General features: G+C 41.3%; 1 protein-coding gene across 1 annotated transcript in view; it reads left to right on the forward strand.

The window, feature by feature from the left end:
* Nucleotides 1–4365: 4365 nt before the first annotated feature.
* EPDR1 (ependymin related 1) overlaps nt 4366–24057 on the forward strand; it is a 36859-nt gene continuing 17167 nt past the window's right edge. The window contains 1 exon segment of the mRNA NM_001102288.3: nt 4366–4945. Within this exon segment, the coding sequence (NP_001095758.1) occupies nt 4641–4945 (305 nt within the window). The 5' untranslated portion in view covers nt 4366–4640.

Consider the following 24057-nt stretch of genomic DNA (forward strand, 5'->3'; position numbering starts at 1 on the left):
GTACAATTGCACTCATTTCACATGTTGGCAAGATTATGCTCAAAATCCTTCAAGCTAGTCTTCAGTAGTAAGTGAACTCAGAACTTCCACATGTACATGCTAGATTTAGAAAAGACAGAGGAACCAGAGATCAAACTGTATCATAGAAAAAGCAAGACAACTCCAGAAAAACATCTACTTCTGCTTCATTGACTATGCTAAAACTTTGACAGTGTTCAGTTCAGTTCAGTTGCTCAGTCGTGTCTGACTCTTTGCAACCCCATGAATCGCAGCAAGCCAGGCCTCCCTGTCCATCACCAACTCCCAGAGTTCACTCAGACTCATGTCCATCGAGTCAGTGATGCCATCCAGCCATCTCATCCTCTGTCATCCCCTTCTCCTCCTGCCCCCAATCCCTCCCAGCATCAGAGTCCTTTCCAATGAGTCAACTCTTTGCATGAGGTGGCCAAAGTATTGGAGTTTCAGCTTTAGCATCATTCCTTCCAAAGAAATCCCAGGGCTGATCTCCTTCAGAATGGACTGGTTGGATCTCCTTGCAGTCCAAGGGACTCTCAAGAGTCTTCTCCAACACCACAGTTCAAAAGCATCAATTCTTCGGCACTCAGCTTTCTTCACAGTCCAACTCTCACATCCATACATGACCACTGGAAAAATCATAGCCTTGACTAGATGGACCTTTGCTGGCAAAGTAATGTCTCTGCTTTTGAATATGTTATCTAGGTTGGTCATAACTTTCCTTCCAAGAAGTAAGCGTCTTTTAATTTCATGGCTGCAGTCACCATCCACAGTGATTTTGGAGCCCCCCAAAATAAAGTCTGACACGGTTTCCACTGTTTCCCCTATTTCCCATGAAGTGATGGGACCAAATGCCATGATCTTCCTTTTCTGAATGTTGAGCTTTAAGCCAACTTTTTCACTCTCCTCTTTCACTTTCATCAAGAGGCTTTTTAGTTCCTCTTCACTTTCTGCCATAAGGGTGGTGTCATCTGCATATCTGAGGTTATTGATATTTCTCCCGGCAATCTTGATTCCAGCTTGTGCTTCTTCCAGCCCAGTGTTTCTCATGATGTACTCTGCATATAAGTTAAATAAGCAGGGTGACAATATACAGCCTTGACGTACTCCTTTTCCTATTTGGAACCAGTCTGCTGTTCCATGTCCAGTTCTAACTGTTGCTTCCTGACCTGCATACAGATTTCTCAAGAGGCACGTCAGGTGGTCTGGTATTCCCATCTCTTTCAGAAATGTCCACAGTTTATTGTGATCCACACAGTCAAAGGCTTTGGCAGAGTCAATAAAGCAGAAATAGATGTTTTTCTGGAACTCTCTTCCTTTTTTGATGATCCAGCGGATGTTGGCAAGTTGATCTCTGGTTCCTCTGCCTTTTCTAAAACCAGCTTGAATATCTGGAAGTTCACGGTTCACGTATTGCTGAAGCTTGGCTTGGAGAATTTTGAGCATTACTTTACTAGCGTGTGAGATGAGTGCAATTGTGCAGTAGTTTGAGCATTCTTTGGCATTGCCTTTCTTTGGTATTGGAATGAAAACTGACCTTTTCCAGTCTTGTGGCCACTGCTGAGTTTTCCAAATGTGCTGGCATATTGAGTGCAGCACTTTCACAGCATCATCTTTCAGGATTTGGAATAGCTCAACTGGAATTCCATCACCTCCACTAGCTTTGTTCGTAGTGATGCTTTCTAAGGCCCACTTGACTTCACATTCCAGGATGTCTGGCTCTAGGCCAGTGATCACACCATTTTGATTATCTTGGTCATGAAGATCTTTTTTGTACAGTTCTGTGTATTCTTGGCACCTCTTCTTAATATCTTATGCTTCTGTTATATTCATACCATTTCTGTCCTTTATTGAGCCCATCTTTGCATGAAATGTTCCCTTGGTATCTCTAATTTTCTTGAAGAGATCTCTAGTCTTTCCCATTCTGTTGTTTTCCTCTATTTCTTTACATTGATCGCTGAGGAAGGCTTTCTTATCTCTCCTTGCTATTCTTTGGAACTCTGCATTCAGATGTTTATATCTTTCCTTTTCTCCTTTGCTTTTCACTTCTCTTCTTTTCACAGCTATTTGTAAGGCCTCCCCAGACAGCCATTTTGCTTTTTTGCATTTGTTTTCTATGGGGATGGTCTTGATCCCTGTCTCCTGTACAATGTCACGAATCTCCATCCATAGTTCATCAGGCACTCTATCAGATCTAGTCCCTTAAATCTATTTCTCACTTCCACTGTATAATCATAAGGGATTTGATTTAGGTCATACCTGAATGGTCTAGTGGTTTTCGCTACTTTCTTCAATTTCAGTCTGAATTTGGCAATAAGGAGATCATGATCTGAGCCATAGTCAGCTCCCAGTCTTGTTTTTGCTGATTGTATAGAGCTTCTCCATCTTTGGCTGCAAAGAATATAATCTATCTGATTTCAGTGTTGACCATCTGGTGATGTCCATGTGTAGAGTCTTCTCTTGTGTTGTTGGAAGAGGGTGTTTGCTATGACCAGTGCATTTTCTTGGCAGAACTCTATTAGTCTTTGCCCTGCTTCATTCCGTATTCCAAGGCCAAATTTGCCTGTTACTGCAGGTGTTTCTTGACTTCCTACTTTTGCATTCCACTCCCCTATCATGAAAAGGACATCTTTTTTGGGTGTTAGTTCTAAAAGGTCTTGTAGGTCTTCATAGAACCGTTCAACTTCAGCTTCTTCAGCATTACTGGTTGGGGCATAGACTTGGATTACTGTGATATTGAATGTTTTGCCTTGGAAACGAACAGAGATCATTCTGCTGCTTTTGAGATTGCAACCAAGTACTGCATTTTGGAGTCTTTCGTTGACCATGATGGCTACTCCATTTCTTCTGAGGGATTCCTGCCCGCAGTAGTAGATATAATGGTCATCTGAGTTAAATTCACCCATTCCAGTCCATTTTAGTTCGCTGATTCCTAGAATATCGACATTCACTCTTGGCCATCTCTTGTTTGACCACTTCCAATTTGCCTTGATTCATGGACCTGACATTCCAGGTTCCTATGCAATATTGCTCTTTACAGCATCGGACCTTGCTTCTATCACCAGTCACATCCACAACTAAGTATCTGTGTGGATCACAACAAACTGGAAAATTCTTAAAGAGATGGGAATATCAGACCACTGTACCTGTCTCCTGAGAAGCCTGTATGCAGATCAAGAAGCAACAGTTAGAACTGGACATGGAACAATGGACTGGTTCAAAATTGGGAAAGGAGTATGTCAAGGCTATATATTGTCACCCTGCTTATTTAACTTATATGTAGAGTACATCCTGTGAAATGCTGGACTGGATGAATCACAAGCTGGAATCAAGATTGCTAGAAGAAATATCAACAACCTCAGATATGCAGATGAGGAACTAAAGAGTCTCTTGATGAAGGTGAAAGAGGAGAGTGAAAAAGCTGGCTTAAAACTCAACATTCAAAAAACTAAGATCATGGCATCTGGTCCCATCACTTCATGGCAAATTGATGAGGAAAAAGTGGAAATAGTGACAGATTTTGTTTTCTTGGGCTCCAAAATCTCTGCAGACAGTGACTGCAGCCACATAATTAAAAGATGCTTGCTACTTGGAAGAAAAGCTATGACAGACCTATTAGCATATTTAAAAGCAGAGACATCACTTTGCCAACAAAGGTCCATATAGTCAAAGCTATGGTTTTTCCAGTAGTCATGTTTGTGAGATATGAGAGACCATAAAGACAGCTGAGGACTGACAAATTGATGCTTTTAAACTGTGGTGTTGGAGAAGACTCTTGAGAGTCCCTCGGACTGCAAGGAGATCAAACCAGTCCATCCTAAAGGAAATCAATTCTAAATATTCATTGGAAGAATTGATGCTGTGAAGCTGAAGCTCCAATACTTTGGGCACCTGATTTGAAGAGCCGGATTTTTAGAAAAGACCCTGTCTGGGAAAGATTGAGGGCAAGAGGAGAAGGGGGCTACTCCTTCTCCTCATCCTAAATGCTCCGATGAGATGGTTGGATGGCATCACTGACTCAATGGACATATATTTGAGCAAACTCCAGTGAAGGACAGGGAAACCTGATGTGCTGCAGTCCATAGGGTCACAAAGAGTTGGACATGAGGTAAGGGACTAAACAGCGACAAAAACAATTTGATAAAGGGACAGGGTTATGTGGGGTACAGCAAGTGCAGTGATCCAGCTTTCTTGATCTTGTGTTTGAGTTTGTCCTCCAGTGTTGGTTATCTGCTGAATACTCAGCAGAAAAACACTTTCCTTCTCACCCCACCACCCCATCCCCCTTAAAACGCGGATACCCTTCAGGATGCTAGTGGCACCACTGCCACTGCATTTCCTGTTGGCAGCAGAGAGCAAGTGAAAACAGTAGCGGCAGCGGGCAGCGGCCCAGGCAGAAACAGCTCTCACACGATTCAGGGAAGCTTTCCCGTGGCCGATCCCGGCTCCCAGGCCTTGCGCGTTCTGATCCCAACAGCTGGAAAGGCCGCCGCCGTGACCAGCAGCAACTTGGCCAAGACCGCCCTCGGGCACAGTTGGAAAAAGCCCCGCTGAGTGCCTCGGCTGCTCAGCGCCCCCTTGGGCGCGGGCTGGCTCTCTGGGGGCTGCGGCCGCGGCAGAAGGCGATGCCTAGGCGCGCTCCCCTCCGCGTGGCCCGAGGGTCCCTGGACGCTTGGCTGCTGGGCGGCCTCTGGGTCTGCGCGCTGGGCTGCCTCTGCGGCGTGGGGATGGCGGCGCCGGGGGCCGGGGCAGGGGCTGGGGGCTCCCTGGGGGCTCAGCGCCCTTGCCAGGCGCCGCAGCAATGGGAGGGACGCCAGGTGCTGTACCGGCAGAGCACTGGGCGCTACAGTCGCGCCCTGCTCTCTTACGACGGGCTCAACCAGCGCGTGCGGGTGCTGGACGAGAGGAAGGCGCTGATCCCCTGCAAGAGGTACGTGGGGCGGGGGGAGCGAGGCCAGGGCGGCCCGGGGAGGGCGACGTCGAGGGAGCTGCGCCGGAGCGCGGGGTTTCCAGCAGCTCGCGTCGCCTTCCTCCCATCAAAGAAAAACTTCGCGGAGAGGATCTCTTGGGGACAGCAGAGTTGGGGGCTGGGTGTCGGGCTGGACCACTGGGGGCGGCCTGCTGGCGGGCACTCAGTGAGACCTCGCAGGGCGGTGGCCAGTGAAGAAAGGCGGCGCCCCCAGGCCCTGGTTCGCCCACATTCAAACGCTGCTGAGTCAGCCTCCTGACTCCTGGTGCCCCCTTCAGCCTAGGGCGTGTCTTCTGCACTATCTCAGCTCTTTCAGGAGCCATCTGTGAAGGAGACACGCCAAATACATATTTTATATGAGTTGTTTTTTTTTTTTCCTTTTTAAAGGAATATGACAACTCAACCAAAAGTGTGCGGGATCAGTTAAAAGAACTGTCACAACCGTTGAAATTTTCGTCTACTCCCTTAAAATTTCTTTTAAGCAAGTTTTACATTCGGTGATCAATAAGCCTGTACGTCTGTATCTTTTTTATAGAACATGGTCTCTTCCCTGTTATTTGTCATTTTAATAGTTGCCCCCTACCTATTTTTAATGGCTGCACAATATTCCACAGAGAGGTTATGCTACAATGCTTTTTAACTACTGGTATGATTAGTCACCTTTCTGCATCTATTATGACAAAGGACACCCTCTTTCCTGAGACTGCAGTTTGTTCTGACCCTATTAAAACCTGATTTCTATTTTGGGATCGCCACCTGTCAGTTCCTTCTGCTTCATTCCTGTTTCTCTGTGTGTGTTCCTCCAAGGGTTATGCTGGCCTCTCATATGGAGTTGGCATAATTAGGAGGTGCCATGTGAATGTCCACAGTTTAAGGCTCCAATGGGCAGTAAATGTGGAGAAAATTTGATATCATTTCACCTAAAAGTGTTTGATGAAGTATTAGGTATCTTGAAGACAGTATGCAAATGCAAGAATTGTTCAAAGCAATATATTTGAGAATGCAAAATAGTACATGATTGTAAACCACAAGTGCTGAGGAGGCCTGGAATAGCTGAGTCATCATGGGGTATTGGGAGTATCTTTTCTCTTTCAAGAAGATGAATGTTTTCTGTTAAGTCTCGAAGAACTTTGTAATAATAATAGCAAAATCCAGCATTTGAGTACTTGGTATGTACCAGGCATGGTCCTGAAGATGTTCCACATACCGTATTATTTAGTTTAAAAATCACAACCACTGGACAATGCAGGTGTTATGATCTCCATTTTACAAGCAGAGAAATCTGGGGTCAAGGGAGATTAGATAACTTTCTCAGATCAAGAGCTAGGACTGGAGGAAACTGAGTTGATTCTGACATCCATGATATACTGGGCTCTTGTTCCTTTGCTTATTCATTCAATCTGCATTTTTTGTGTGCCAGTCATTTTGTATAATCAGAGTGGGTCCTGGGTTTCAGGGAGGTCACGGTGTGGGGGTGGAATCATATAAGGAAGAATTCCCATATAGTGGGGTAAGGGATGAGCTGGACTTGAGAGCACCCCAGACAAGCAACTAACCTGGAGGTGCTTCCTGGAGGAGGTGGAACAGGAGCGAGTCCCAAAATCCCTGGACGGGCTGACCATTAAGGGGAAGCGGGTGTGGAGGGAAGACTGATCCAGGATGATCCATCCAGGTGTATTTTGGGACATCCTGCCACAGGCAAGGCTGAGAATATTCCAATAACTGCAGGCCAATCACTGTTAGACTGAAGCATGGAGTATGGTGGGAGGTTGGGGATCCAGGGAAGGATATTTAAACAGTGGAATGCCATGGCTGGGTTTTTAAAAGAGCACTGGATGAATGGTTGAGAATAAAGAAGAACAAAAGAAGAAGCCGAAACATGACCTAGGAGATGTTTGTAGAGAGATCCAGGTGGAAGATGGGGTGTGGCAATGTGATGGTGAGAAGTGGACACTTTTGAGAAATTTTAAGGATACTGAAGAGGCTTATTGAAGGAGGTGCAGAGGATTAGATGGTATGCTGTAGGGTGGTGGTGGGGGAAGTCAGTTCTGGCTTGTGAAAGCTAACGGTACTGACAGCATTGAGTAAATGGTGATGCTGTTTGCTGAGATGGGATTTGGCTTCTGCACTTCTGAAGAAGGGTCAAGTACTGCTCTTTGTGTGCGTTGTCCTGAAGCCTTGTATAGTGGTGGCTTTCGGATGAGTCCATGTCAAAGACGGACTAGGATTGAGACAGACCTGGGACCTGGGACCCGATGCTGCAGTGCTCACACATGGACATGCTTCTCCTCTAGCAATAAAATACAAAGAAACTATATGGGACTAAAAATAACTGTGTGCATGCACAATTAGGGTGAATTCTGGATAAAGGATACAAAGAGAGCCCAAACCCAATCGCCACATTTGAAAGAGCCTGGAGCAAAAGCAGCCTACTATGTGCATTCCCCTATACAAAACACCACTGATTAAGGGGTGGGCAAACCACCTAAGCCATCCCCCTGCAGCCCGACCCCTGGATACACCCCTACCCTCATCCTGTGTAAGGAACAAGCTTGCTCCCCTTGGGGATCTGTTTGTTCTTGTTCCCCTCGCCCCCTCCACTGCAGCAGCGGCTCCTATAAAGCCTTGCCTGCATTTCTTGTCTGGCCTCTGATCAGTTTCTATTGATTAAAGAGGCCAAGAACCCTGATCAGTAACAGGATGGCCCAAAGCACACTGCTGACATAGTGGAGTGAGGCCAGGAGAAGGAAAGGAGGATAGGGTTCATCCCCCCACCTCCCAGAGGTAGGATTTTCATGATTTAAGGGATTAGGCTTTAGAGTCAGATAAATCTGCCTCTGAATTCCAATTTCTAATGCAGGTCTTTGGGTTACTAGATGGGAATGCTACTAATGCCTAATGTATTGCTTTGCTGTGGGGATGAAATGAGTTCAACTATGTACAGCACACAGTGCAATGTAGAAGGTGTGGCCACAATCGTCCCTCTGGCCACCACCATCTTCGCCATCCCGGTAAATTTACCATAGCCCAGAGACTCGCTGCCAGCCCCATGAGCTCAGAAACTTGACCTTGTGGCACCCTCCAGGGCCCTTTCTTTGGGAGCTGACTGAGAATAAACAAGCTCAAGTGTGGCACTGTATATCTCAGTGAGTGCTGTAGCTGGCATGGGGGCCAGAATTCTCAAATCTGACTAGGTCATTCTCTCCCTGTAGGCAGAACTATGTAGAGAGCCAAATTCTAATCAGGAGGCTATGAGCAAAGAGTTGGAGCAAATTCATGGAGTCTAATGACTGCCTGCTTTAGGCTGGGCTGTGTGCTCAACGTTGAGCTTTCCATCATACATAAGAGGCCAGCCCAGCAGAATCAGGCTAAGATTAAGCATGCATCATTTTCACTAGAGAAGTTAGAAGCATAGAAGTCCCTGATCCTATGCTATCCCAACACTGCTGGTCCAGACCCCCTTCACTCTGCATAAAGCCTGGGTGGGTATTGCTCAGGTTGTCTTAGAAACCTTTCTTCTTCTGTGACTCCATGATCAATTAATAGAGTCTTCAGATGTGTATATTATAGCCTCACTGAGGTCACAGCCAAATCTTGCTGGCCTGGAAGCTTTTTTGTCCCCAGGTGGTGATTTCTTTCTTTCTTTACTTTTTAAATTGAAGTACAGTTGATTTACAATGTGTGGGTTTCTGGGTACAGGAAGGTGATTCAGTTTTACATATATGTTCATGTCCTTTTTCACATTCTCTCCCATTATGGTTTATTACCAGATATTGACTTTTGTTCCCTGTGTCCATGTGGTGATTTCTCACTTCTTCACACTTGCCCTGATCCGTCAAGTGTTAATCTCACAGTTAAGCTTTTAGAAGGCAATTTTACTCCTTTTTTTCCCAATTTCTTGCCAAGGTTTTATCTTACAGTCCCATCTCTGGCCCTAAGTCAGATGCAGAAAAGAATGGTTAGTGCACAAATGCATTTTTAAGCTTTTAAATGTAGATTTGTTGGAACAAACTCTAAAACTTTTTCAGGTACTAGCAGTCTGGCCAAGAAACCAGATACGATTTGAAGAAAATATGGATGGGTTGTCTCTTCATATTTATTAGTAAGTTGAGAAGTAAGTTTTAGAATTGGATCAACTTCTTAAGATTTTTATTTTGCATCCAGATAGTTATGGAAAATCCCACTGATAGTTACTGTGGAATGACTAGATTTTCCAGGCTTTCTTCTCCCTGAGATGATGGAAAAGATTAAATAACTTTACAAGCTTCAGATAAGACATGCCTTAGCAGAGAATGGGAAATATTAGTAATTGATACTATTTTGTTTTCTGTTCCCAACTGTTTTTTCCGGTAAACTCACAAGTATTACATTTGGAAGACTGAAGGAAAGGCAAGATTATTTTGTATTTCAGTAACACAGTGAACTTCATGGGAGAAGCAGTTTAGATACTGAATGAATTTTGTTAAGACTACCAGTACCTTACTGTTCCTGTTTACAAAATGGTAGATTGGGAATGGGAATTAATGAAGCTATTGATGCAAAGGGAGCAGAGTGGTGTTGAGAGGATATGCACTGGTAAGTTAGAAATGTATCTTAGAGGACTATTAAACTACCAATCCCACATGTTTGAGGATTTCTTTTTTTTTTTTTCCACTAAAGGATGAAAAGAAAAGTATGTCTTAAATGGAGTGACAAGTATCCACTTTATCTTATACAAATTCTGATTAGTTCCATCTCTGTCTCAGATTTTTCCAGAGCATTCTACTTCTTGGAGAACAGAATATCGTTTCTCTTCTCTATTCTTAGAGAAAACCACCTAGTATAATAGAGAGCATGTGGACATCCATTTAGACAGTCGTGGGATGCCAAACATGGCTTCTAATCCTGGCTTCACCCCCACAAGTTCCTTTGCTTCTTGGAATATCAGTGCTTTTCATCTTTTAATTTGATTTTAATGATATCTACAGTATTTACACTAAATAACACTTAGGGCTTCTTAAAAGCTAGGTACAAATAAAATTATACGATACCATGAGAACACTACTTGTACTTTTATTACATTAGGCTGATTCTTTTTTCTTGCAAGATGCAATGAACTTGACATAAATTCTAAATTTATTTTTCAACTTGTCCCTTTGTGTAGATAAATTCAGATACATCTCTTTCTTCTTTCACCTTTCCACCAAAGCTTGTGTTCATGGGTAGAGATGAGATGGGCTGCCTTTCTATGCTTTGGCTCCAAACTCAGAAGGCTGTCCTCTCCGTGGAGTCTCCTTGTATACTGTGGGATTGAATGGGACTGCTTACAGGAGTGTCCCTCCAAGGATCTGCTGTGGAAGATTCATTCCAGGGGAAGTTATCACATGGGGCAGCTTCGACAATTATATGTGTTTGAGAATCAGGATAAGGGTTTTTTTCTCCAAATGCACAATTTTATTTTGAAATTACTTTACACTTACAGAAAAAGTTACAATTATAGTCTGTAGCCATTTTCCCCTGAGTCTCTTGAGAGTGAGTTGTCAGCTTGATGCCCCCATGGTCCCCCAGTATTTCAGTGTGTATTTCCTACAAATAGGGACCTTGTCTTGGGACGCAACCATGGAAACCAGGAAATTAGCATGTGTTCCTTGCTACCATCTGAAATTCAGGTCTCACTCAAATTCTGTCACTTGTGCTTTTGATGTTCTTGTAGCAGGAAGGACCCAGTTTATATTTAAGCATTGCGTTTAGCTATGTCTTTTTAGTCTCCTTTTGTCACTAACAGTTCCTAAGACTTTCTTGTACTTCAATACTTTTGAAGATGACATGCCAATTATTTAGTAGAATGTTCCTTGATTTGGGTTTGTCTGATGCTTCCTCATAATTAGATTCAGGTTATTCACCTAGGGTAGAAACAGCACATCTGGATGTTTACTTTGATAACTTGATGACTGATGTCTGCAATATTTCTTAAGTGTGAAATGATACTTTTATATTTTATAATCTGTGAGTATTTTATAGGGAGATATTTTAAGACCATGTACATATTCTGTTCTTCAGAATAAAGTTTCAAGTTATTCTTTTATTTTTATCAGCATGAATATAAGGATGCTCATTGAATTCCATTTGCTTTCACTATTTATTTGATGTTTCAGATTTGGCCAGTGGGAAGCCCTTCAAGTTGGCTTCTATGTTCTTTTGACATGTCTCTCTTCTTTGAACATATCCTCAATTTCTGCCAAGATATTCCAAGATCATCTGTACTTTCCTTGCTGGAGTATTGGAATAAGTCATTTCTCAGGAAGCTCTGGTTATTTTTACTAGAGAATAATATTTGGAAGCCAAGGTCCCTGCTCTAGTTGTGCTCATGGTTATTGGGTGGCACTTTCCAGGCACCCTCACTAGACAAAGCAAAAAGATATAGGTTTGAATACATATACACACACACACTCACTCATTCACACATATATACACATATTTACATCCACATTTATTTCTAAGCTTCTGATTTTAATACACAGAGATATTTATACCAGTATCTCTAATTCTGATCCACCACCATGGATCATTCTAGATTCCTCCTGTTCATTTTTTGTAACTCCCTTTTCAGACCATGAGAAAACTGGCTCCCTTTATTCAATTGCAGTAGGTATCAGGCATAACTATGCTACCCGCTCCCTACTTGAATGTCTTCCTGTTGGGCTCTGCACTCCAGGCCAGGCCATGCAGAGACCTACCTTGCTTGACCCTGCTTAATGGCTCTAGACTAAACTATTTAATGAGGGGAAGGGAAGGTCAGGTTACATTTTTTCGTATGTTTTTCTTTGGGATTTCTTGGGGCTAACATCGTTGTAAATTCTCAGAATGTGTCTGTGTGCTGGGGGAAGTAAATTAGTATGAAATATTCAACAAATTTATTTGATCCTGAACCCTGTTTTGCACGGGTTGGGCTTTCATTTGAGGAACTCATTTCAGAATTTCAGGAGAATTACTCTTTTGCCCTTACTCCCTCTTCCTTGATCTCTGAAGGCTGGAGCCAGTATTTTCTTTTATTAGCTCAGGAAGTCTAACTGCTTGTGGCATTTTGATCCTCGAAAAATAAACCATGCTGGATCTGTAATACTGAGTTTTTCTTTATGAAAGCGATTTTCTTGGAAGCACGTAAAGTTTGCTTTAAGAATCTTAATTCTGTGGGTCTGTTGACCCTGAATTTCAGAGGATTGATGCTGGGATGTGGAAAAAATGGGATGCAGGGATGAGGAAAAATAAATTCCAAGGAAGATAAGCCCAGGAGATTAAAGGCACTGGTGGAATAGGAGGCTAATTTATAAATAGAAGCCAGAGGTGGTCGCCATACTGCTTTGGAAATATCTTTATTTCTCTCCATTAACCTTGAACTGTTTCTTCCTGATTCTGACCTCAAAGATGGTGGTCAAGGGCAAAGTGCCCAAAGATCTGAAAATATTCCACCAATTAGTGGTTTGTTTTTCCTGGAATAAATGTGATAGGCTTATATTTCCCCAATTCCAGTAAAAATCTTCTATTTTCCCCCTTTATAATTTATTTTATTTTACCCAGCTTTCAAGAAAAAACATCTTCTCTTGATCTTCTTACTAACTGAAACTGCATTCTCTCCATCTATTTAAAGCAGATCTCATGCTGATTCCCATTTTTGTCCTCCCATGTTCTCTTGGACTCACTCCAAGCAAACTTTCTCCATCACAGCTCTACTGCAATGGCTCTGGTCAACGAAAGTATGCTCCACATTACTAATCAAGTGATCTTTTATCTGTTTTCATTTTACTGTTGGTCATTTCCTCCATCTTGATGTATTTTCTTCTGTACTTTTTAGGACATCATGCTCTTCTAGTTCCCCTCCTTTTACCTCATTTTCTTACCTTCTCTTTCTCTTTACTGTCACACATCTTTACTGTCAGGCTGGTCCAAACCTTCATCATTCTTGCCTGGGTTTTTTGCAACAGCCACCTAATAGGTCCCTACTTCTGCCCTTTCTCCCTTTAGTCTATTCTCAACCTTGCAGCTTGAGTGATTTGCTAAAATTGTTGTATCATGTTGCTTGTCTGCTCAAAACCCTCCTGTGTGTTTCTATGTCTCAGAGTAAAGGTTTTACAAGGATTTGACCATCCTGTGGGATCTGCTCCCCCAGCCCCTCCACATTTTATCTTGACCTCTTCACTCTATCATCCATCCATTATCACCTCATCACCAGCTCACTCACTCAGCCCACAGCCTCTGCATGCTCACTCCTTTGGCACTTAGGTGGTTGATTCCTCTGCCTGGAAAGCCTTTTCCTTGAAAAGCTATATGACCCTCTTGCAAATTAGACTGTCCTTTCTCTCCACGACATATACTCTACCTCACTACCTTTTATCTTCAAGATATTTACCTACTATTTCATATTTTATTAACATACTATCTTAATATTTTATTAATATGCTGTTTAATTTAATTTAAATTTTAAAGTCTGTTCCCTCATTTCCTCTGCCACCCAAAGTAAAGCTCCATTAGGTCCAGGATTTTTCCCCTGGTTGTTGCTGTATTTCCAGCACCACAGAATAGCCCTGACTAAATTTTTTTGAATGAGAGAATGAATGACAATGATAACATATATTCATTGAAAAAGGATATCTAAAATATAGATATGCAAAGAGTAAAAATTATCCATAACTACCAAGCCAATATGACTACTGGTAACATCTTCTAAATATCCTAGGAGACTTTTCAGTTCAGTTCAGTCGCTCAGTCATGTCCGACTCTTTGCGACCCCATGAATTGCAGCACGCCAGGCCTCCCTGTCCATCACCAACTCCTGGAGTTCACCCAGACTCACGTCCATCGAGTCAGTGATGCCATCCAGCCATCTCATCCTCAGTCGTCCCCTTCTCCTCCTGCCCCCAATCCCTCCCAGCATCAGAGTCTTTTCCAGTGAGTCAACTCTTCACATGAGGTGGCCAAAGTACTGGAGTTTCAGCTTTAGCATCATTCCTTCAAAAAAACACCCAAGGCTGATCTCCTTTAGAATGGACTGGTTGGATCTCTTTGCAGTCCAAGGGACTCTCAAGAGTCTTCTCCAACACCACAGTTCAAAAGCATCAATTCTTCAGCTCTCAGCTTTCTTCACAGTCCAACTCTCACATCCATACATGACTACTGGAAAAACCATAGCCTTTGTTGGCTTTGTTGGTAAAGTAATGTCTCTGCTTTTGAATATGCTATCTAGGTTGGTCATAACTTTCCTTCCAAGGAGTAAGCGTCTTTTAATTTCATGGCTGCAGTCACCATCTGCAGTGATTTTGGAGCCCCCCAAAATAAAGTCTGACACGGTTTCCAGTTTCCCCATCTATTTCCCATGAAGTGATGGGACCAAATGCCATGATCTTCATTTTCTGAATGCTGAGCTTTAAGCCAATTTTTTCACTCTCCTCTTTCACTTTCATCAAGAGGCTTTTTAGTTCCTCTTCACTTTCTGCCATAAGGGTGGTGTCATCTGCATATCTGAGGTTATTGATATTTCTCCCGGCAATCTTGATTCCAGCTTGTGTTTCTTCCAGTCCAGCGTTTCTCATGAGGTACTCTTAGATGCACAATTTACATACTGTAGCACACACTGTTTGGTAATAGGCTGTTTTTCATTTAACAATATTGTGCAAGCTCATCCATACTGACTAGTCTGCTTGTATCACCTTTGAACTCCTGGCTTTTCCCCATTCAGGTCTTAGCCCAGAGGGGCCTTATGTGATTGTCCAATAAAGCCCTCCCCACTACCCACTCTCCATCACATCTCATTCTGTTTTACTCAGGACACCATCTCTGAGTGACATTGTCTTGAGTCTCTCTTCCCAGGAGTGAGAGGAGAAATTGATCAGTCTGGTATAGTACCGAAACTCCAACACCTAGAAGTGCTTGGCACATAGTATATCTCAATAATGTTTACTGAATGAATAAATACCATTTTTATGACTTTTGGATTACTAGTATCATACATGTTCATGGTGGAAAACCTAGGTAACCAAGAACAGCAAAATAGAGTAAAGAGAATCATGTTTTCCAGAATTAACAACCCTTATATATGTGCTTCTAGATTTTTCAATTTCTATTTCTGTATATACAATTCTAAAATTAAATTAGAAACATGCTATGTGATTTTTAAAAATTTAACAAAACATTCCATATTTTCATGCCACTATGCAATCTTTAACAGAATCATTTTTAATGACTATATGGTATTCTGGCTAATGGATGGAACACAGTTTCTATAAGCAATTCTAAATAGGGGACAGTTAGATTTCTTTCTCCTTTATGTTTCACTACTATAAATGACTACATGTATAACCTCGTATTTGTGTGCAATTTACTTTAAAAATATTTTACACAGATTCCTGGATAAGAAAATGGTTGAAAAGGGATTACACATTTATAAAATTTTTACCACTTTGCTTTTCAGGAAGGTTGTTCCAGCTGATATTTCAACTGGCAAAATATGAATGTTCTTATTTACCCCACTCACACCTATAAGGAGCCTCATTAATTTTTAGCGATCTCAAATATGATAAGCAAGAAACTGAAAAGCAGAATGACATACTGCAGTGATGTCACACTCCTTTGTCATGAGTCTCACTCTAAAGTGAATGCCTCTAATTTGCCACAGTTAAGTCTCCTACAGGCTGCTGGTTTAACAAAGACACACTATCATGTTCAGTAAATATTTTTCTGACCTATTGTATAAAGAATTTATTCTAATCAGGATGAGTCTTAAACTTCCCCAGCCTAGTGATTTATACTAATAGATTGCCTAACATTTAACCATCTTTGCATTCCTGAAATAAATTCTATTATTATGTATTATTTTTTAATAGTATGCTTGATTTGCTAATATTTAATATTTGTTTTTAATCCATAGCCATAATTTAATTTGATCTATAGTTTATATTTTTGTGTTTTCTATATTTTAATGTCAGAGTTTCATAATTTTGTAAAAGAATTGGCAATCTTTCTGTATTTCTGTATGCTCTATAGCCTTGAGGTTGGAAAAAAATGATTCATGAAATCATGTGGACCCAACTATTTTTGAAGAAGTAACTCTTTGATCTCTTTTTAAGATCAAAGATCTAAGATCTCACTAAGCTATTATAAGGATTTTTCCTCTAGTTGTTGACCAGCTTACCTTTCTGCTTAAGTCTGAGTCAGTTTTCGTTGTTTATATTTTCCTAGAAAATCTTTTACTTAATAAACATTGTATTTATCATCATAACAAGTTTGCATGGTATTCTCTTAACTCTTAAAAAAACTTCACCTTATCTATCAATATCCCCTTTTCTTCCCAATATTCTATATTTAAATTTTCTTTTTTTCCCTCTAAATTACATTTTAACAATAAGCTAATGGATTTGTGTGATGGTTTTACGGTTTATTATTCATTTATATTTTACATCCAATATCTTTTTTCTTAAGAATAATTTAAATAATTAAATTTCAGTGTCTACCCATATTTTGAAAAGTTTTGAAGCAGGGTTATAGTGGAGCATACACTCCACTACAGGTAGAAGGGCATGCAATGACCAGTACATCCCCCAGACTCCTTTCATGCATGAGCTACTCACAGCTCTTCTTTCATCAAACACTCTTTACAGTGCTTCTCCTGCTCCTCACCCTCTGGTTTGGAGAATTCCTCCTAATATAGGCATAGGAAGTTCCCCCACCACCAATGGTTTCCTTCTGAAACAGTACCTCTTAAACCGAGAGGCCCTCTGAAGAATGAGACCCCTAGCAGGATGACTGCATTGCCCTCATACCTTCCAAAGAAAAGAGGAACTCTTGGGACAGATGGCTCCCAAACAGAAGCAGTAGCTGCCCCTGGACAAAAAGGCTGCAGTTCCTTGGATGACCCCTGTCCTTTCATAGCAGGCTGTTTTGTTGGCTAAAGTTAGGTCTACTGGGAAAGGTACAGAGTGTGAATTCTGTCAATGAGTGAGGACCCTCTTCTGGGTTTGAGTTTTCACTGTATCTTCACATGGTGGCATGGTCAGCTAGCTCTTTGGCATTTCTCTCTTTTTTTTATCCATTCATAAATGTTATAAAATTTGAGGGAGACATATCAATCCTACCAAAGTTATTATTAAAAAGGAAGGCCAGTTCAGTTCAGTTCAGTTCAGTCGCTCAGTCACGTCTGACTCTTTGTGACCCCATGAATTGCAGCACGCCAGGCCTCCCTGTCCATCACCAACTCCCAGAGTTCACTCAAACTCACATCCATTGAGTCAGCGATGCCATCCAGCCATCTCATCCTCTGTTGTCCCCTTCTCCTCCTGCCCCCAATCCCTCCCAGCAGCAGAGTCTCTTCCAATGAGTCAACTCTTCGCATCAGGTGGCCAAAGTACTGGAGCTTCAGCTTTAGCATCAGTCCTTCCAATGAACACCCAGGACTGATCTCCTTTAGAATGGACTGGTTGGATCTCCTTGCAGTCCAAGGGACTCTCAAGAGTCTTCTCCAACACAACAGTTCAAAAGCATCAATTCTTCGGCACTCAGATTTCTTCACAGTCAAACTCTCACATCCATACATGACCACTGGAAAAACCATAGCCTTGACTAGACGGACCTTTGTTGGCAAAGTAATGTCTCTGCTTTTGAATATGCTATCTAGGTTGGTCACAACTTTCCTTCTAAGGAGTAAGCGTCTTTTAATTTCATGGCTGCAGTCACTATCTGCAGTGATTTTGGAGCCCCCAAAAATAAAGTCTGACACTGTTTCCACCGTTTCCCCATCTATTTCCCATGAACCAGATGCCATGATCTTCGTTTTCTGAATGTTGAGCTTTAAGCCAACTTTTTCTCTCTCCTCTTTCACTTTCATCAAGAGGCTTTTAGTTCTTCTTCACTTTCTGCCATAAGGGTGGTGTCATCTGCATATCTGAGGTTATTGATATTTCTCCCGGCAATCTTGATTCCAGCTTGTGCTTCTTCCAGCACAGCATTTCTCATGATGTACTCTGCATATAAATTAAATAAGCAGGGTGACAATATACAGCCTTGATGGACTCCTTTTCCTATTTGGAATCAGTCTGTTGTTCCATGTCCAGTTCTAACTGTTGCTTCCTGACCTGCATATAGGTTTCCCAAGAGGCAGGTCAGGTAGTCTGGTATTCCCATCTCTTTCAGAATTTTCCACAGTTTATTGTGATCCACACTGTCAAAGTCTTTGGTATAGTCAATAAAGCAGAAATAGATGTTTTTTCTGAAACTCTCTTGCTTTTTCCATGATCCAGCAGATGTTGGCAAGTTGATCTCTGGTTCCTCTGCCTTTTCTAAAACCAGCTTGAATATCTGGAAGATCACGGTTCACATATTGCTGAAGCCTGGCTTGGAGAATTTTGAGCATTACTTCACTAGCGTGTGAGATGAGTGCAATTGTGCAGTAGTTTGAGCATTCTTTGGCATTGCCTTTCTTTGGGATTGGTATGAAAACTGACCTTTTCTAGTCCTGTGGCCACTGCTGAGTTTTCCAAATGTGCTGGCATATTGAGTGCAGCACTTTCACAGCATCATCTTCTAGGATTTGAAATAGCTCAACTGGAATTCCATCTCCTCCACTAGCTTTGTTCGTAGTGATGCTTTCTAAGGCCCACTTGACTTCACATTCCAGGATGTCTGGCTCTAGGTCAGTGATCATACCATTGTGATTATCTTGGTCGTGAAGATCTTTTTTGTACAGTTCTGTGTATTCTTGGCACCTCTTCTTAATATCTTATGCTTCTGTTAGGTCCATACCATTTCTGTCCTTTGCATGAAATGTTCCCTTGGTATCTCTAATTTTCTTGAAGAGATCTCTAGATCTCTAAACAGTCAGCAAAAACAAGACCGGGAGCTGACTGTGGCTCAGATCATGAGCTCCTTGTTGCCAAATTCAGACTTAAATTGAAGAAAGTAGGGAAAACCACTAGACCATTCAGGTATGACCTAAATCAAATCCCTTATGATTCTACAGTGGAAGTGAGAAATAGATTTAAGGGACTAGATCTGATAGAGTGCCTGATGAACTATGGATGGAGATTCGTGACATTGTACAGGAGACAGGGATCAAGACCATCCCCATGGAAAAGAAATGCAAAAAAGCAAAATGGCTGTCTGGGGAGGCCTTACAAATAGCTGTGAAAAGAATGTGAAAAGAAGAGAAGTGGAAAGCAAAGGAGAAAAGAAAGATATAAGCATCTGAATGCAGAGTTCCAAAGAATAGCAAGAGATAAGAAAGCCTTCCTCAGCGATCAATGCAAAGAAATAGAGGAAAACAACAGAATGGGAAAAAGGAAGGCCAGAACTTATTCCAAATATTTTTTCATACCAGGATTATTTGATAACAAAATCAAGCAATACATTGTAAGAAAATCACAAATTTCTTCATGAGTATAGATGTAAACATTCTTAATAAACTATTAGCATATTAAATCCAACAGTGTATTCGTGCATGCTCAGTTGCTTCAGTCATATTCGACTCTTTGTGACCCTGTGGACTATTGCCTGCCTGGCTCCTCTGTCCATGGAAGTCTCTAGGCAAGAATAGTGGAGCTCATTATCATGCCTCTTCCAGGGAATCTTCCGACCCAGGGATTGAACCTGCATCTCCTACATCTTCTGCATTGTAAGTGAAAGTGAAGTTGCTCAGTTGTGTCTGACTCTTTGCGACTCCATGGACTGTAGCCCACCAGGCTTCTCCATCCATGGGGTTTTCCAGGCAAGAATACTGGAGTGGGTTGCCATTTCCTTCTTCAAGGGAATCTTCCCCACCCAGGGATTGAACACATGTCTCCCGCATTGCAGGCAGATGCTTTACCCTCTGAGCCACCAGGGAAGCCCTCTGCATTGTAGGCAGATTCTTTATCCACTGAGCCACCTGGGAATCTTTAAATCCAACAGTATGTAATTTTATATACATATATATAAATATATATTTGTATTTATATATATATTTATATATATGTATATAAAATGGATCTTGACCTAGTGATTATGCAAGTGTTAATATTAAAAATTCAGTCAATGTAACTCATTATATTTATAGAATAAACAAGAAAAGTTATACAGTCATCTGAAGAAATATAGAAAGATCATTTGGAAACATTCAACATCCATGGCAGGCAGGCCCTGAACCCAGCCCCAGCAGGGCCTTCCTCTGCTTCTGAGTGCTACTATGTGAATTTTTTTTTTTTTTAAATTGGAGGATAATTCCATTTGTGAAGGCTCTTGGCCAAATCACCTTCCAAAGACCTCACTCCTAAACACTCATCTTGGGCTTTAGGTTTTCAACATAACTTTGGGGAAGAAAAAAATTCAGGTCATATGACCCAGAGAACCTGCTCTTGAGCATATCAGAAGTTGTCAAGGAAGATGCTAGCCAATGGGAAGATAGTGGCACAGGGCCAAGGGGCATACAGGTTCCTGGGTCTGATGTAATCTTGTCAGCTATAGGTGAGATATAACTTACGAGGACTATAGGAGGCATCATGAACCACCAGACTAGTTGGTGTGGCATCCAGGAACAGCCATAATGAATGCAAGGGCTTCAGGGTTGCTTGAAAATACTTGCAGGGAGGACTGTGGTTAGCAGGACCATCTGCACTGATGCCAAAGCTACTAAAACATTGCCCCCAAGTCCCTTAATGGGACACCTCTTATATCCTTTGGAATCATAAGGCCTGCTGCCCAGAGTCTCACTGAGAAGCCAATAACCCAGGATCCAAGCTGGAAAAGACAGACATTCCTCTGAGGAAGATGCCCGACCACCATGGAGCTATCTGAGTTGGCTGAAGTCAAGTGGAAACAGCATCTGCTTCAGAATCTCCAGGACCACTCTTGGCAGAGAGGCCCTGGTGTAAGTGGGGAGGCAGAGGCAGTAAAGGCAGAGAAAGCCCAGTGGGATAGAAACTCTCATTTCAGGAGAAACAGGTAGTGGACCAGTGGAAATTCTACAGCCTGTGCTCTTGGGAGCACAGGATGCTGGGGAGAGAATCCATCTCATATTTAATACCCACTGAGATGCCAAGTTACGTGCTGTGTTCTGGTATAGTTTACATGTTTCCTCTGGATATAGGGAGTCCTCCCTTTCAGTCGAGCTCTTTGTAACAGATTCTATTTTGGACAGTGATTCTCCCTGCAGCCAGTGTTGGTTATTGTCTGGCTTACCCCTGAGACCCCAGAGGAGCCACCCTCCTGAAGGCTTGGTCTTCTTTGGGATCTGCTTTTCTGGTGCCAGAACACAGTTTCTTTTGTAAAAGACAAGTATTTATTTAGGTCCCACTTGGTATGTGGAAAAGAATTTAAAGTGTTTGGATGGCTTCTTGTCTTTCCTTCTTTCACCACACTGAGTCAAGCCTCTAAAAGGTCAACTTCTTCACTTGTTAAAACACAGAGGAATTTTTATAGTGTGTGTTTGTATAAACTGCTAAGTAGCTTTGCCACAATGTCCTCTGTTGAACGAGAAACATGAATTATTTTACTACTTTTATTATTCAATGCAGTTTCTTTTATATTTATATTCACATTCACCTGACTCCTAGATTTGATTCATGTTTTGGTCAGCTAGAGAATATATTCAATTAATTTTTTTCAGATATGGAATTGCTGTGGTGGTGTAATTTCAGAGATTTTGAATGTCAGAGAATATCTTATTGTTTTTTCACATAATGATAATTTGTGGGTGCATATAATTCATTGGGTAATAATAGTATTTTTGCTTAAATTTTTTATGGCATTTAGAATTCTAGAAGAGAAGTTTGATACAAAAGTAATTTTTGTTTAGTTTTAACAATTTTTTTCTGCCCAAGTCTTTGTACACTGTATTTTGTTAACCTTGAACTTTTTTAAATTAAAATTTTTTATTGAAGTATAGTTGATTTACAATGGTTTATGTATACAGAAAAGAGGTTCAGTTATATATATATAATATATAAATATATATATTATTTTCCAGATTCTTTTCCATTATAAGTTATTATAACATATTGAATATAGTTCCCTGTGCTACATAATAGGTCCTTGGTGTTTGTCTATTTTATGGATAGTTGGATGTATATGTTAATCTTTGAACTTTATTAACATCTCTTGGTTAATGTGCAGTTCTAGGGAAATTTCTGGAGGCTTGATATTTTGTCTTCTCTATTTGTTCCTTGTAGAATATCTCTCTATTTATCATGTACTGATTCTCATACACCTGCCTCCCCCCAACATTTTTTATCTTTTCATTAGCCTTTCATCACTTTTTATGTTTTTTTCACTTGAGTTCTGGAATAGCACCTTTTAACTCACTGCTCTGCTTTTTGTTTTTGTTGGTTCCCATAGCCAGTCTGCTTCATACTACTTTCACTGCACTTTCTATCTTGATAATCATGTTTTTCAGTGGAAAGCTATTCTTGTGGTCATACATTATTCCTTTTTTTCTTAAATGCAAAATCCCAAATCCTGGTGAAAGTGAAAAATAAGATTTGTATTTTTGTTTTGTTAACTGTTAGCTGGAAGGCTGTGTGTGTGTGTTTTTATTTCAACATAGTGTGTGCTGTGTGCTAAGTTGCTTCAGTCGTGTTCAACTGTTTGCGACCCCATGGACTGTAGCCTGCCAGGCTCCTCTGTTTGATGGGATCTCCAGGCAAGAATACTGGAGTGGGTTGCCTTGCCCCCTTCCAGGGGATCTTCCAGACCCAGACACTGAATCCGTTTCTCTTATGTCTCCTGCATTGGCAGGCAGGTTCTTTACCACTAGCGCCACCTGGGAACTATTATTTTCTGCTGAAAAGCAGAGTGCTGACTATATGACCCTGACTGTGCTTGTATCCTCCCAGCCTCCTTAATACCCCTGATATGAAGTTTTAGAAATCACCGCGTACCATGGCAACACGGGTATCTCAGTGCTAATGAGGCGTTTTCTTTTAATGGTGGTAGAAAAAAACCCTCCTTGAATTATTGCCTCATGAGAAATTTTTTTATTATTATCTTTCATCAGATGAAAGAATACATGCCTACACATTGCCAATATTCATCCAGATACATTTTTTGGGGGGGGAAATCTCTTTAGTTTCTTGAGCATCCTTTTCTTCTTTTGAACTAGAATCCAAGTAGTGGAGGCCCATCACCTTACAGCTTCTTAAATTGCACACATAATTATTCTTTGACTTGACTTTTCCTAGGGCTGCATTCTCAAGTAATTGAATTTTCCTTTTGTTATATGCGGTTGGCATAAGCCTGCATGATGAGTTGGTGTCTAACACGACAATTTTGAAATAGTGTTTTTCTTTTATGTCTCATGATTACTGTAGGGTGTAACTCGATCTTGGTATACGCCAGAATGTCAAGTGGCCGCAGCTCAGTTCTTCCTGCTGAGAGTCAGAGAGCCGGCATGCATTACTAATCTATTGTACTGCATATTAAACAAATCCAAAATTTGTCCAATTTCTTCCATAAAAGCCAAAGTACTTTTGTAATCACAATATAATATTTGTCCACTCCCTTTTCTGTAATTTAGTATATCTTGGACGGCCAAGTACTTCTACGTGAATGGGAAAAATCGTTCCTTTCCCCTGTGGAAGGAGGCAAAGAGTGTGGTATTAGTGAATTAGAGCGAGTCTGATTGGAGATCACATCTTGGGTTTGATCATGGCATCATTATTTACTACTAAATTATGCTCCAAGCGTTGTATTTTCTCATCCATTTTTTTTTTTTAATGAAAAAAGCTAATAATGTCAGCCAGCTGAATTTGCCGGTTTGTAACTTCTGCCCTATATATATATATTTTTTTTTCTGACTACCCCAATTCAAGACAGAAAAACAGTTGCCTTTTGGCTGTGAAGGCAGTGGCTTTTGAGTTCATTTATGCCCAGGCCAGGCTCTGGTATTTCGAGTTCTAGGATTAACCAAATCCTTGGACGCTGCTCATTCTGGAACGGAAGGCTTTCACAGACTTGTTGTTATAAGGTATCCAACAGGTAATATCTATGAAGTATTTGTTTTTACTTATTTCTCCTTTTGGCTGCAGAAAATTTGACTGTCATTGGCTTAAATTGAAAGATGTTTGTTTACTTCAGAATTC

Source organism: Bos taurus, chromosome 4, assembly GCF_002263795.3.
Source record: "Bos taurus isolate L1 Dominette 01449 registration number 42190680 breed Hereford chromosome 4, ARS-UCD2.0, whole genome shotgun sequence".
NCBI classification, from domain to species: domain Eukaryota; kingdom Metazoa; phylum Chordata; class Mammalia; order Artiodactyla; family Bovidae; genus Bos; species Bos taurus.